The sequence below is a fragment of the Dysidea avara genome, chromosome 3 (assembly GCF_963678975.1).
Source record: "Dysidea avara chromosome 3, odDysAvar1.4, whole genome shotgun sequence".
NCBI classification, from domain to species: Eukaryota; Metazoa; Porifera; class Demospongiae; order Dictyoceratida; family Dysideidae; genus Dysidea; species Dysidea avara.
Genome location: NC_089274.1, coordinates 23,342,085 through 23,357,941, shown reverse-complemented (window position 1 = coordinate 23,357,941; position 15,857 = coordinate 23,342,085). Strand labels below are relative to the sequence as shown.

At 37.4% G+C, this 15,857-nt stretch overlaps 1 protein-coding gene across 1 annotated transcript; it reads left to right on the top strand.

Annotated features, from left to right (window-relative positions):
* Nucleotides 1-3,431: 3,431 nt before the first annotated feature.
* Nucleotides 3,432-14,904, top strand: LOC136250343 (multidrug resistance-associated protein 1-like). Its single transcript, XM_066042535.1, has 28 exons — nt 3,432-3,579; nt 5,008-5,199; nt 5,335-5,463; nt 5,627-5,764; nt 6,463-6,588; nt 6,637-6,698; nt 6,918-7,046; nt 7,097-7,345; nt 7,485-7,662; nt 8,699-8,953; nt 9,095-9,298; nt 9,348-9,582; nt 9,631-9,703; nt 9,785-9,911; nt 9,958-10,134; nt 10,259-10,426; nt 10,472-10,655; nt 10,722-10,791; nt 10,840-10,963; nt 11,070-11,239; nt 11,358-11,712; nt 11,769-11,968; nt 13,489-13,627; nt 13,671-13,772; nt 13,826-13,972; nt 14,037-14,362; nt 14,412-14,606; nt 14,656-14,904. The coding sequence occupies exons 1-28, from the start codon at nt 3,517-3,519 to the stop codon at nt 14,762-14,764; spliced, it is 4,626 nt and encodes a 1,541-aa protein (XP_065898607.1). The 5' UTR covers nt 3,432-3,516; the 3' UTR covers nt 14,765-14,904.
* The last annotated feature ends 953 nt before the right edge of the window (nt 14,905-15,857 follow it).

Sequence of the window (15,857 nt, the reverse complement as noted above, 5' to 3'; positions counted from 1 at the left end):
GATATATTGTAAATATCTCCTTTAATAAACTGTAGGCCTGTAGCTAATTAAAAACACAATAAGAACAGTCTAAAATGTCATTATAATCCTGGGGAAGATAACCCCAGAATGGCATCCTAATGTTCTGTATTGTTCAAACTTCACTGTAATTTCATTTTCAAATTTACCCTATCCCCCACACTGCACATTAAGAGTATAGGAATAAGAAAAGCAACACTTTCTTTGGCTTCTCTTAAGTTGTTTATTAAGTGTACAGTAAGTCTAATTTTCAACCTGTTTGCCCTTAAACTTGCCAATCTCATGGTAGGACAGCATATTGTAACAGTTTACATCTTTGGTATGCTTCCAACTATGTTTATATGTGACATAATTACGTTGATAATTTAGAAACCTGGGGAATCTAGTTTGTAAGCATTTTTTGAGTTTTTAAAATTACATTAATTCAGCTACTGCATGTCATGGATAGTGTAGCAATTGATTACAACCCCTTGGAGTAGGTCCACCCTGTTATGACAATACATTTTAGATGACACAATAGAGTGTTACTTGAATGGAAAGTCTACAAGGCAACCCAAGATTCAGAAAGATGCATGCAGAAACATACAGTATATTCTCAGCAAACAAATCTATGTACCTGGTTATAATGTAGGTACTTGAATGCAAAGTAGTCAACAGACCGAATTGTCCATGTGGTTACTTCAGAGCTTATGATCCTCCATGCAAACTAGTTTACTAGTGAACATTGTATCACGACAATCTATTCTAAAGTGGTGGTGGCTCTGTGGCACTTAATAAGCTATATGTTACAAACTGTTTTCCACGACCTAACTTGCTTTCAAGGGAATAGCAAGAATGTATATTTGGTGGCAAGTGTATAGTAGCCACCCAAGAAAGCTGTCTAAAATTCCGTGCATCTTTCCCAACACCTTTTAAAGTTTTCAGCAATGTGAAAGATTTAGTATTGTCTCTAGTTCAAAGTACAGTAGTCTTGCCAGCCACCCTGTATTTTATTTCTTTTTGTCATTTGGTTGGGAAAAAAGCTTTGCGATTTGGTCTTTTTTTTCGACCAAATAACAAAAAATACAGGCTGGCTGACTGGCGAGACTAAGTTTAAAGATGCAAGGGTGGGTTGTTCAGCAAATGAACCGAGAAATCTACCCTTGCATTCTTATCATAAAGAGATAAATCTTTTACATTGGTCGAAGCTTTTAAAGGTGCCGGGAATGATGTATAAACCTAATTATGTGTGGGTTGAAAATCAAGTAGTCCCAGTATAGTACATTAACGATATGCCATACACTTGAACGTGTAGTTAGTTTTCCTATTTTATTGAATTATATTTGGCATTCAATATGTACAAACTTGTCAACTGCACTGTGTGCATGAGCTATATACTTTAGCTTGAGACAAAAATTGTGTATTACATAGTCCAAATGCGTGTTGATGCATTGACCACAGCACGGTTGTAAAAATGCATCTTAAACAATGGTATTAACTGTCACTAACTGGTCTAAGAAGGCTACTCAAATTGCACATATGCAAAATTACAGTGTCATTTGCTAATTCATTTGACAAGTCTGTACATATTGAATGCAAAATATAAAATAGGAAAACTACGTAAGTGTATTTTCCCTCATGTTCAAGTGTATGGTATACCGTGAATGTACTATATATGCTGGGGCTGCTGATGGCCATTTTGTTTTCAGCCCATGCAAATTAGGTTTGGTGGGAACCCCTTCTAATATTGACAAGTACGCCATAAAGAACTTGTATACCAAAAATGGTGCTTTTATCTGCTCCGTAACAAAAATTTTGTTAAGCTACCCTACTATATTTGAAGTATGACAATTATCCTTATACTGTCTGACACACTGTATATTGTTGTAGCTATGTAGCAGTTATAAATTTAGAGTCTAGTGTAGTGCTGTGGCTCCATACCACCCTACATTGTGGCAGTGCCACTCTTGTCTAATACCTCCTGCTGCTCATGTGACTTCTACTAATGTCATCTCTAGTAACTATACTCAGTGTGTTAGTGTTTGGATAGTAATAGTTTCTGATAACCTCAGTATTACATCGATCATTGCATAATTTATATGCATGCATGGTTTGCCTGATTTTAACATTTCCAATCAGGTCATGATCAGATATGATATTGCTGGTGCTTCAGTATTGCATGCATTAGAGGTCTCCCTATATTATTATCATTATCACTTACCATCAAGGGCAGGTTCTCCCCTTCAAAAAAACTGAATTCAGTATGCATGTCATGCAGTTGGTGCTGTAATCATGCTTTCATAACTTTGATAACAAAATTCCATAATATAAGTTCTAGCTGTTGAGTACTTCAAGTTAAGCAGCTATATGTATAGCTGTGCATTTTGAGAAGCTTCTGTGATTATTTATAGAACTCGAATGATTTAAATATTACTGGCGTAGTTATTAGGGAATAGCTAATTGTATAGCTGATGGGCAGACAGCACAGGATGGCACGTGCACTAAATACATTGGACCCGGCATTAGTTAACTAAACAAAACCAACAAGTGATATTAGAAATTCCTGTGTGAAAGTTTGGAGTCCCACAGGTATATTGCTGCATGCCCTTAATGTTTCTATTAATTATACTAATGACATTGATGAAAACATCTCTATAGTTCAACTTTTTGCTGATGACTGTGTGGTGAACAGAGTGCTGGATTAATTCAGAACAAGACTCATTATGCCTTCAACCATCATTGGACTGAGAAACGGCTTGATGCAACTAAATACTGACAAATGTGTATAGTGCTAAGATATAATGCAATGTTGTTATATGCTTATCTCATCATTGTAAGCCCACTACTTAGAATATGCAGCCAGTGTCTGAGATAATATTATTATGAATGTTTAAGAAACTGAAAAGTCTGTTTATAGCAGCCGGCAGAGGCAGCAGCAGAGGAAACAGTAGCAGCAGAGGTAACAGCAGTAGCAGCAGCAGAAGAAGAAGAAGCACACGCAAAAACATCGGTTACTGTGCAGCCACACTTATTTAGATCACGGCTACTCGTTTGTTGTTTTTGTTTGCTTGTAGATAGTCAATTTTTTAAGTCAATGTTTCTGTATTGCTTTTTGTATTGTGTATGTGTTTTGGGGACCACCTTGTACAGGCTATAAGCCTTTTGTGTACCCTTTCTTTAGATAAAATTGATAATAATAATAATAATAACAGAGGTAGCTAGTCGCGTGCGCCATCGGCTGGAACACGAGACCAACGGCTGCAGTGAGGAGGTGGTCGGACTTCTCCAAAAATATCGCTACGCGAGATAATCGTGAACTGTACACCACGATAAACAGTCTAAAGTGGGTAAGATTTGTGGAGGCGTTTCGTAATTATAGCTATTTTACGGAATCATGCGTTGCGTTCCGTAAATTATTGTATTACGTATTTTAGGTAATAACTCCGGCTGTAACTAGAGAGTCACAGACACGGAGCATAGGTGGTGGTCTTCAGGCTAAACAGTAACACAGCGCCTTGAATGGTGCGAATCGAGCGAGAGCTTTCTAATGGATTGTGTTTGATGAGTGCCGATGTTTTCTGGGTAAGTGTACTTGTCCGGATACTACGGGTAGTACCGTAGACGTCCGTTTATCAATCTAATCGTAATTTGGTCTTTAAAAAACGCACTTACCTTAAGGCCAACATGTATTAATTCCTTGTTTCCCAAAAGAATGTGTGGGCGGGCAGTTATTATTAATGGATAAAATTTTATTATTTTTGAAAATCACCAAAACTGCAAAAATAAGTATCAGATAGCCATCTGGCTGCCTCAGTCAAGAGAAATGAACCATCTGTAGGGCCAAACAACCTGCAATATAATTGGCTTTGCTTGTGAAAACAGTCGTATTTGTCAGAGATGCCAACCTCTGAACAATTTAGGAGTGAGACCTCAAACACTACCAGCAATGTGGACCAGACTCATGTGCAGCTCCAGGATTTTTGGTAGTGAAGACCAAAAAAAAAAAAGGTCGCTGCATCCTCAAAGTACAAAAATAAGTACTGGTCTGTCCAATTTTAAGCATGGGGCTAATTATGAAGCAGATCAGACGTGAGAAATGCATGAAAGAGTGAGAAACTGAGGGTTAGGCATGAGAGCATGAGATTACTAGCCAAAGAGTGAGACTCACGCCTAATGCGTGAGAGTTGGCATGTCTGATTTGTGTGCTGAGATATGCTAACTTCATAGACAAACGCTGGAAACACAAATTACAAATAATTTTCACATTTCTAATTATTTATAAATACCAGTTACAATAATAATTACCAATGCGGGTAACAAAACTAGACGCAGGCAGGTGACAGAAAACAAGGTATTAACAAATGTTGGCCTAATGTATTATATAAGCTATATCATGGTTTTCAAACATTAGTATTACAGCTGCAATGGCCTAAACTTTCTTAAGCGTAGCCTGAGCTGTTTATCTGAGATCAAAGCATCAGCTTACCTTCATCCATCAATGGAATATGCTGCAGTTGTATGGGACCCGTATCATCAAAACAAAATCCAACAGTTAGAGAAAGAGCAGCTAGATAGGTTCTCAATTGATATAGCTCAGTCACATCTATGATACAGCACCTCTCTTGGCCAATGAAGCCTCCAGTTATGAAGGAGAATAGTAGCTAGATTACAAACTCTCTTTAAGAGAAAGCATCAAGATTACTCACTATCAATATTCCTCCCTATTTTATTTCAATGGAAAGATCGGCCAGGTTATATCATCCAATAGCAAGGCATTTCAATTTCCCAAACTCATCTACTCCTTCACACCAGCAAAGTTTATGCTCCAGAACAATTAAAGATTGGAACAATTTGCTGTCAAATATAATTGAATGCGACATCATTGACTCTTTCTCAATAGAACTTCAAACAGTAACTACATAACTAAATATTGTGATTAAATTGTAACTTTTTCCTGGGCATATCAGCTGTGCAATAATAATAAAATAATTATAAGCATATATTTCACAGCCACACCATAGACCTGACTACATAGGAGTCAATGATACATGGCATGATGAGGTGGACTTGTCACAATGTTTTCAGGACACAGCAGTCCTCTACTCCATCTGTGTCATCTTCTGGCTACTAACTGCCTTGAGGTTTGTGTTTCTTGCAAGACGTCCTCCACTGTCATACAACTGGCTGAACATGATAAAAATAGTGAGTATCATAATGTAATTTTTAGCTAAACATTTCTATTAACACCCGTATTGTAGGAATTTGTTTCTAGACTCCTCCACCACCATGATATTGTAATATGTGTTTTAATACTAGTTACTTAAAGTGCTCCCACAGGTGTTATGTTGTATGGTGATGGTGACATCATTGTGTGATATGGTGAAGACTGTGATGGACTGGCTTAAGGATAGTGATAATGTACCCAATTACCAGCTAATATCTCCCATCATCCTGATGATTTCTGCAGTAAGCGTGTGTGTGTGCGTGTGTTGTGTCTGTGTGTGTGGTGTGTCTGTGTGTGTGGTGTGTCTGTGTGTGTGGTGTGTCTGTGTGTGTGGTGTGTCTGTGTGTGTGTGCTTGTGTTTAGTAAGTATGTATCTAAGCTTACGTATCTTATCACATCGTGTAGGCACTAATGATAGCAGTGATAACAAGTGAGATACGTCAAGGTATCCCATCTTCTGGAATCCAGTTCTGTTTCTGGGGAGCACTAGTTGTGTATGCTAGTATTAAACTGCGTAGTCTCATCTTAATAAGCAAGGACCAGGTACAGTGCATAGTGACAAGTTTGTATACCTGCTAACATGTGTGTACAGTGTGAATATTATACTACTGAGGACACATAGAGAGTGTGCATGTGAAATGTATTACAGCGTAAAAGCAACAATATCTTATAAAAAATACTGAACAAGCATTGATACATTTGTGAGGTCAGAGGGTGAGGAAAATTTGGTGGGAAGAAACTTTAAGCAAATTTGCTACAATATTTTGGCAAGAAAAAGTATGGCAATTTGTTAATAGCAAATACAGATTTGTATTGGATGTATGAATTGGCAGGTTTTAGTTTGGTGAACTCACCAAATCTGCCAAACTTTCCTGGTCATTTATTCAGTGGTTTGATGTAGAACAGAATGTGTTCACTAGGTTGGTGGTTGTATAAACTAGGATAGAGCTCTGTACATGTGGTCAACAGAAGTCCACAAAGTATTGAAACTATGAAAAATTAATATTGAGCTTGTCTTTTTCTTAGTGCTCAATGTTTGTTTTCAACCTAACTTTTCCTACCTAGTGTCTGACAGAGATTCTCATTGATGACCAAGTAAGCATGCTCACCCTATTGAAACATCACAAACAGCAGACTAGCAATGGTTGTTAAGCATTTTTGTACACACCACAATACTTGTGTGCAAACTCTTTATTGCAGAAAATTTACACTACTACTACTTTTTCTTCACATGATAACAGGGTGAAGTGGAAGATGTGTTCCATTTTGTCACTTTCATCATCAACTTTGCTGTCTTTCTGATGCAGCTTGTACTCAGCATGTTGTCAGAGAAGAGATCGGTGTATCAGCTCATTGGGGAAGATGATGTAAGAGGAATACCTGTGATAATTTGACATGAATTACAATACTTTCAGAATCCTAGTCCAGAGTTGACAGCAAGGTTCTTGTCTAACTTGACTTGGTGGTGGCAAAATGGGTATGTATTTGTGTTGCTACATTAATTTCTGTACTATCTGAGCAATATTGCATATGGAAGCACTGAATCAAAACACTCTATTAATGCAGTCAGGCAATAGTAACTACTCTAATAGAACAGTCACTCAGTTGCAATGCTATTCTATATGTAGAAGTAGTTGGTAATAATTGTGATAATGGATACACAACTTAGATAAGTGATTTTTTCCCTTTCTCCCAGGATGATCATTACTGGATGGCGTAGAGCCCTCCAGAACTCAGACTTGTGGTCACTCAATCCTAGAGATAGGTCACAAATAGTGGCACCAAAACTGGCAAAGAATTGGCAGAAACAAGTAGACAAAGCAAGGTTGATGATTCAATGATAACATATTGCATCGTATCTATTGTTTGAAATAGCCATCACAACCAATACATACCAGCATCTTTGAAAGATAACAAACCTTTCGGCGTATCTCCTACTCATCCTATAATAAATGACAATAGTTTTGCATTTGAAATACCACCTGTCACAAGACAGCAAACCACAAGACTAAGGCCATCACTGTTACTTGCATTGTGTCAGACGTATGGACTAACTTTTGGGACGAATGGATTTCTTCAAGTGATCAATGACTTGTTGAGTTTTGTTGGACCACTAATATTAAAGTAAGGAATTACTGAGTATGAAACATACAAACCCAGCTCTAAAAGGAGAACAATGCATATCACTTATTATGAGTAATAATTTATTCATATTTGTAGGTTTGTAACATCATGTCACATTCAGATTGTTTACTTTCTCCAGGTTGTTGATAGAGTATATTAAGGATTCTGATGAGCCTGCCTGGAAGGGATACTTTTATGTCTGCTTGTTATTTGTAGCTTCTGTGGTACAGATACTGGTGTTGCAACAGTACTTTCATCGTTGTCGGTTGCTTGGCATGCACCTGAAGACCTCCATCATCTCCATTGTTTATAACAAGGTGAGTAAGTAGACCATTATTGTCCATGCAAAGACAGGCGAGCTGAGCTGTGAAAAAAAGGTGCGGCGTACAAAACACCTAAGTTGTAAATCAAAGATGGTAGCCAATAGTTAAATGACTGCAATAATGTTAATGTGAATATATCTGCATATGCTTTATTAAGATTAATATTATTGCAGCCATTTCTGGGCATTAATTTCACAACTTTTTTTATACCAGGAGATCAGCTTTTGTATGGATTTCACTTTTTTGAGCTTGCTTTTACCCACACTTCTTCTTATCCTACAGGCACAATGAATATTATTTTTCATTTGTTATTTGTTAATATTTTTGTAATACTCTATCAGAGTGCAGAGGATTTCTGATAAGTGCACATGCTCTACTGTAATTCACTTTTTGCCATTGTAAAATAAATTTTGTATGTGAAATTAATATTTTTCTCAAACATTTTGTACACAACTAGCTATAAATTATAGCTACGTATCTAGCTACTGGATTGGAGCAACAGCTACAGATCACAAGTAAATAGCAGAGTTGAGATACTCTAATACAAACAGTCGCCATGGCATTAAAAAGTGTACGATAAATGTCAATAAAGTTGTCCAGACTGGGGACCTTCACAACTGACCCTTAACCACTAAGCCACCGCTGTCGGTCAATCACTTAATTTCTACCTTATATATCAAAATTCTGCACTTAATGGTGGCAGTGAGTAAAAAAGATTGTCAGGCACGTTCTTTAATGCTTGGCGCGTTTTAATTGAATAGCCAATATTAAGTAAGCCACATAACTTTAGCTCATGAACACTTCATTTGAATCTTTTTTGCATTTGCATAATATTATTTTCTTTGTTCATTTTTTGCATTCCCATGATTGTTGTATACTCACTGAAAGGAGACCAATTGTAAAAATATGGGTGTATGTTTTCAGGTCAGATTAGTAGATAATTTGCTTGGGTGTCACTATACATTCAACTAGATGTGTCTGCTAGTGCACTGTCTATTGCTAGAATCCTAATATATATTTGTATGCTTAGTCACTGAGGCTTAGCAGCAGTGCCCGACAACAGAGTACAGTTGGAGAGATAGTCAACTTGATGTCCATCGATGCTCAACATTTCATGGACCTGATGACGTACCTTCACCTCATCTGGTCAGCTCCATTTCAGATCATACTGGCTACCGTCTTCCTTTATTTCATAATGGGACCATCTGTGTTTGCTGGTGTGGCAGTGATGATATTGATGATACCATTCAATGCTGTTATAGCATCTATTAATAAGAAATTACAGGTAAGAAACTAAAGGGGTTGAATATGATACATACAATACCATATAATATGCCCTTATATGGGAACTGCACCACAGTATATACTAACAGTGTATGTACACACAAAGCTACACACACATACTAAGTCACTGTCTTCAACTTAGGTTAAACAGATGGAACAGAAAGATCGTCGTATTCGAGTGATGAATGAAGTAGTCAGTGGTATTAAAGTGATCAAGTTGTATGCATGGGAGAATCGCTTTCAAAAGGATGTAGAGAACATACGAAAGAAGGAGTTAGCCATCTTAAGACAAATTGCATATTTAAATGTTTTAGAAACGTTCAGTTGGACATCTGTACCCTTCATGGTAACTACCCTACTTTGTTATAAACAGTTTTAATGATATCTTTTTGAAGGTATCTCTAGCAACATTTGGGACATTTGTTTTGACTAGTAATGAAAGTCTGACAGCTGAAAAGGCTTTTGTGGCTTTGTCATTATTCAATATTCTTCGATTTCCAATCTCCATGCTGCCATACCTGATCTCCAGTATTGTACAGGCCAGTGTGTCACTGAAGAGACTAAGCACCTTCTTACAGAATGATGAACTTGATCCTGAAAATGTGCACTCCACTGACGGAACAGCTGTTGGTATGATACGTAGCTGTGTATTATGATGTCACTGATATGTTGTTATAGGTGATGAGGATGTTGTTATTGTACAAGCTGGGAGTTTTGCATGGGATAGGACTGGAAGCACTATTTTAGAAAAGTGTGTGTAGTATGTAACTATCTGTACATAGTACTTCATTCAAGTGTTAGTAGGTCACTTTGTTACTGTTCTTATTCACAGTATCAATTTGAACATCAAACCTGGTCAGTTGGTGGCAGTAGTGGGTCAAGTGGGAGCTGGAAAGTCATCACTCATATCAGCTCTCCTTGGAGAAATGGAGAAAATTGAAGGCCATGTCATAGTCAGGGTAGGTCTAGCAAGTTACTGCTTGTTTATAACATACTTATTATTAGGGACATGTGGCTTATGTCCCACAACAAGCATGGATACAGAATGCAACAGTACAGGATAATATTTTGTTTGGGAAGCCACACAATACAGTACTGTATGACTCGGTCATTGATTGTTGTGCTCTTGGACCTGACCTGGAGATCTTACCAGGAAGAGATCTGGCAGAAATTGGAGAAAAGGTTGCACGTGTGTACAACACATGCACACACACACGCACACACACATACACACACACATACACACACACACACGCGTGCGCACGCGCGCACACACACACACTTATAAGGACAGTTTCCATTACAGGGTATTAATCTTAGTGGAGGTCAAAAGCAGAGAGTGAGCATGGCCAGAGCAATTTATCAAGAAGCTGATGTTTACTATTTTGATGATCCTTTATCAGCTGTTGACTCTCATGTTGGAAAACACATCTTTGACAAAGTGATTGGACCACAGGGTCTGCTGAAGGGAAAGGTAAGATACATACAATTAATATGCTATTTAGTCTCCATATTTCAGACGAGAGTATTTGTCACTCATGGGTTGTCATACCTACCACAGTGTGATGTAATTGTTACCATAGAGAATGGTAGGATCAGTGAGATGGGTGCCTATGCTGAACTGATTGACAACAGTGGAGCTTTTGCTGAGTTTGTGCGTACCTATGCTTCAATGGAGGATAGTGATAAAGAGGGGGAAGCAGGTATTCTACTGGCATAATGCTTCAAAGGTACTTTTATTGAAAAATTGCATATTGTATGTATATTAGTGGGAAGGAATCCTGGATACAGAGACAACCCTCATAATTTGCTAGTAGCACAAACTTCACCAAAAAAATTGTAAGATATTATCTAGTTGCGTATTTTATATTTATGATTCAACACTAGAGTTGATGATACAAAATTGAACATTCAGACTGATCAGTCCAAATCATTGGAAGATAATCAAGGAGATGGAAAGAAGACTGAAACTTTTCAGCTTGTACAAGAAGAAAAGGCTGAGAGTGGAAATGTACGGATTAAGCTCTGGTTTGTTTTTCACATGTTGCATAAATTTGTTGCATTAGTAAAAGGAAGGCCAGAACTACCTAGTGATGCAATGCTACACTGTTTCACAGGTTAAACTATCAGTGATATGGGAGTATATCAAGTCATGTACTTTATTAATGGGATTCCTTACACTAATCTTCAATATTGGTTATAATGGCTGTTCAGTGGGATCCAACATTTGGCTGGCTAAGTGGAGCACTGATGAAGATAATGGACCTAGAAACATGACTCACTCCACGTAAGCAGTTTATGATTGCCACAAAATAAGTTTAGGAAACTTGACTATGTCAAACTTGTATTATGTCTACTTTTGGTACACAATTTACTGCTTGTTTTTTTTTAATTTATTTATTTAGTGGTCAATACCTGGGGGTGTATGCTGCATTTGGAGCAGCTCAAACCATCTTTGTGATGTGTGCTTCATTCTCTCTTGCCATGGGTGGTATTTATGCCTCAAAACTTATTCATAGTCGTCTGCTACTGAACATCCTACGACTACCAATGTCATTCTTTGATACTACACCATCTGGTAGAATTCTGAATAGATTCTCAAAAGACATTTATACAATTGATGAGATGATTCCACAGTCTCTGTCAGAGTTTCTTCTAACTTTCTTTGCTGTTATGGACACTATAATTGTTGTCAGCTATGCTACCCCATTGTTTATAGTTGTCATTGTTCCCTTAACAATTCTGTATTTATTAATTCAGGTAACAAAACTTATCATTGAAATAGTATCTTATAAAAAAACACTTTTTTGTTGCAGCGATTTTTTGTGGCCACTTCACGTCAGCTAAAAAGACTGGAGTCCATCCGCAGGTCACCAATCTACACACACTTCCAAGAGACTCTTCTTGGCTTGTCTAGTATTAGAGCATATCGACATCAAGAGAGGTTTATTATGGAGAGTGAGCACAGAGTGGATGAAAATCAAACAGCTTACTACCCTGGAATCTGTTCCAAAAGGTTTCATCTTTAATCCAATGTGCATTGACTGTATACTATCAAGAGTAAACTATTATTTACTCTTGATACTATGTATGTATAGTTAGAAAATTAAAATTTCAAGAGAGAATTAAAATTTCAAAGAGGAAACATTAATACGTTTATCATGGCTGTATATATCACTGCTGCCACTAACTACTCTTGATGAATTAACCCTTTAAATAAAAATGCTGTACATTTTGCCCCTTTACCAATACAATATTACCTCTGACTAAAAGACAACCTAAAACACTTCCTGGTCCAATAGTGCATGTGCTTCACTGTACATATATGTAAGGAAATTTTTAAACTAGATTTACAAATGATTTTTTACTTTTAGATTTGTTGTTATCAATATGCAGTATGGTACGAGCAGGGTTTGGGTTGACCCATGATAAAATAACCTGCCTCGATTCCCTTCACATGCAATGTTCTGACAATATTGGTTGGGTAAAATCAGATCAACCCGAAACATTTCCATCAAGTTGCTGCAGATTTTTTTTTAATTTTTGGAGTATTCTACTGTCTGCTTGCCTAGCTGATGCATTCGGTCAAAAATATAATGTGCGCACTATTGTCATAATTACCTTTCATCCTTTTTTATACCATATTATAGTAAAGAAAGATAATGATAAGGATTAGTTCTCTGCCAATAGTAGGGCTTCCACTTATGACTAGCATGTAGAATACGGTGTACATGTTTTTGATGTTTCGGATATACAGAACTGTTGTTCTACATTGACAAGAAGTATACATGTGTGTGAGAATATTGTTTAGAGACAAGTGTGTACTTCCAGCACAGTTAACCAGCTAAGTTCAACTGCTTGCATTTCTAAACACATTTCTTTGCTGTGACCAACACTATTCACTGCTATTCCTGTTAGAGATTGTGTTACATCCATTTTGTGTAGTGAAATAGTGTTAGTTAGGGATTTGTTGTCATTATTGCTTTGTGTGCTTTCTGTTTAAGGTATGGTCTTTCAAGTTCAGATAATTGGTGAAGACCCATTTTTGAAAATCTGGTTACATTTTTGCATGATATATAGCAGGGTGTTAGTGGTCATGATATATAGCAGGGTGTTAGTGGTCATGATATATAGCAGGGTGTTAGTGGTCATGATATATAGCAGGGTGTTAGTGGTCATGATATATAGCAGGGTGTTAGTGTGGAAAAAGTTCACAAACAAACAAGTAAATGGAAAACTTAAGAATTTCTAGGAACAATCTATAAAAAGTACTGAAACTAATTGGATTGGAGTACACAGCTAGTACGTATTGTCCGATTACTGCAAAACAATAATAGGAAGTGAGTGTCCCTACTGTGCATCTTGTTTGATTGTTGAAACTCCACAGCACAGTAGGGTTATTACTGCTTATTGCTTTACAGTAATTAGACATTATGTACAGCTTGTTTCAGTACTTTTACTGAGTGCTACATTGTTCCTACATTCCTATTTACCTGTACGTTACTACTTAATGATGGATACAATTTCTTTGTTTAGGTGGTTGGCCGTTCGATTAGAGTTAATTGGCAACTTGATCATTTTATTTGCAGCATTGTTTGCTGTGATAGAGCGTAACTCTAGTGGTGGTGGTATTGATCCTGGTTTGGCTGGTCTCTCAATTTCCTATGCTTTAGAGGTAACTATTCCAACAAAGGTTAACTTTGACAGTTGTTCTGCAGGTGACTGACTCATTGAATTGGCTTGTCAGAATGACCAGTGAACTAGAGGCCAACATAGTAGCTGTAGAGAGGACTAAGGAATATGCTGAAGTGGCTAATGAGGTTTGACTGTGCTAGTATGCTGTGTGATGTACTATTTGTGATGTGTTGAATAGGCACCAGCCATTGTTTATGATCATCGTCCACCTCATAATTGGCCAAGTACAGGCAGGGTCCAGTTTGAACGATATTCCACTAGGTATAGAGAGGGACTTGATCTGGTGCTTAAGGAGGTGACCTGTAACATCAGAGGTGGAGAAAAGGTGACTAGTTAGATGATGAAACTACAACTAACACTGTTACCTCCTAACTATGTACATTTTGTAGGTTGGCATTGTTGGCAGAACAGGAGCTGGCAAGTCTTCAATGACATTGGGACTGTTCCGGATCATTGAGGCAGCTGGAGGCTCCATCATAATTGATGATCACAGCATTGCTACATTTGGATTACAAGACCTTCGGTCACGCATCACCATCATTCCACAGGACCCTGTGTTATTTGCTGACACATTACGGGCCAATTTGGACCCTTTTGACAAGTATACAGATAATGAAGTGTGGAAATGTCTTGAGAGTGCACACTTGAAAGAATACGTATTGTCATTGGATGATCAGTTAAGTCATCAGATTGCTGAAGGAGGAGAGAACTTGAGGTGATAATTGGTATTGCTGCACCTAAACAGAGGTTTCTTGTCATGATAGTGTTGGACAATGTCAGTTAGTGTGTCTGGGTCGAGCCCTGCTACGCAAGACCAAGGTACTGGTCCTGGATGAGGCCACAGCTGCTGTGGATATGGAAACTGATGATCTAATCCAACGTACAATCAGGACAGAGTTTGCTGATTGTACAGTAATCACCATAGCCCATCGCCTCAATACCATCATGGATTATGACAGGTAGGGAATCCTCTTAACTGATATAATGTGAAATTTCTGTTTTACACAGAATTCTTGTTCTTGAGGCAGGAAAGGTAGTTGAGTTTGGTAGTCCTAAAGAACTCTTAGAGAATAAAGAAAGGTTCTATGAGGTGGCTAGAGCTGCTGGACTTGTTTAAATATCACCTTAATCATATACATGCTCTTATAATATATAATTTATTTGTAAATTATCATGACACATGATTATGTAGGAATTGTACTGTCATTTTTTGTACAAACAAATTCAACAGTATAGGCACTCTTGTTGCCATTATAATTTCTTTACTCCTCCACTGCAATTGACACAAGGTAAAGCCAAGTACAAGATATTCTTATTATTACCTCACAGTGTATAAACTAGTCATGTATTAAAAGTATGTATTGTGAAAGCTCCTCATTATTGTCATGGCTAACACTGTGTCTTTTTGCAGTAGCAGTATGGCTAGAGCTATAGTGGTGTGACTCCACTCTCCATCCATTGTAACAGGCAGTGCCACTCTTGTTGTTCCTGTGGCCTTCTACTAATGTCATGTCTGGCTAGTAGTGTGTTAGTATAATCCCATCCCTCCTCCCACCCATTCCAAGGGTAAGCATGCATGTCAACTGTGCTGTATAAAAATGGTTTGTGCTTCCATTTAACCCAAAGGTTTTGATGATCATTATGACCATCATTATGACATCATTTCATTATGAATAAGATGAATGATAATGAATAATGTTAAAGAACATTATGAATAGCTAATCTAAATCATTAAGTATAGCCAGCTGGTCATGCATCAATGATCATAATGCATATTAAATTCCCCTTTAATTGGAGAGGTTCCACCAAACTCAAGAATGTGTTAATAACATGTTGTACATATTACATCCAAGGAATGAGCTGAAGCCATGCAGGAACTCATGATCTGCTTTTCAAGTCACAATAATTTTATTTTTTATTTCATTCCTTCCTACACGAAAAGCAGGTAATAAATTTCAGCTCATTCCTTGATATTTTAATGTCACAACATTTAGAGTAGAGTCAAGAAAGCCAGGTACTAAATGGTGTTGTTATGGTGTCATAAAAGTAAAGCCATCAAAGGTAACTTCAAAAAGTGTTGGTACATGATTTACCTGTAAGGGATCATCCATTATTTTCAGCATTTTCACTTAGCTAGTAGTGTAATAAAATAAAGTCGTTTGTGAAGAAAATGTAACGATTTAGCAGCAGTGCAGTGTGCAGTTAGAAGC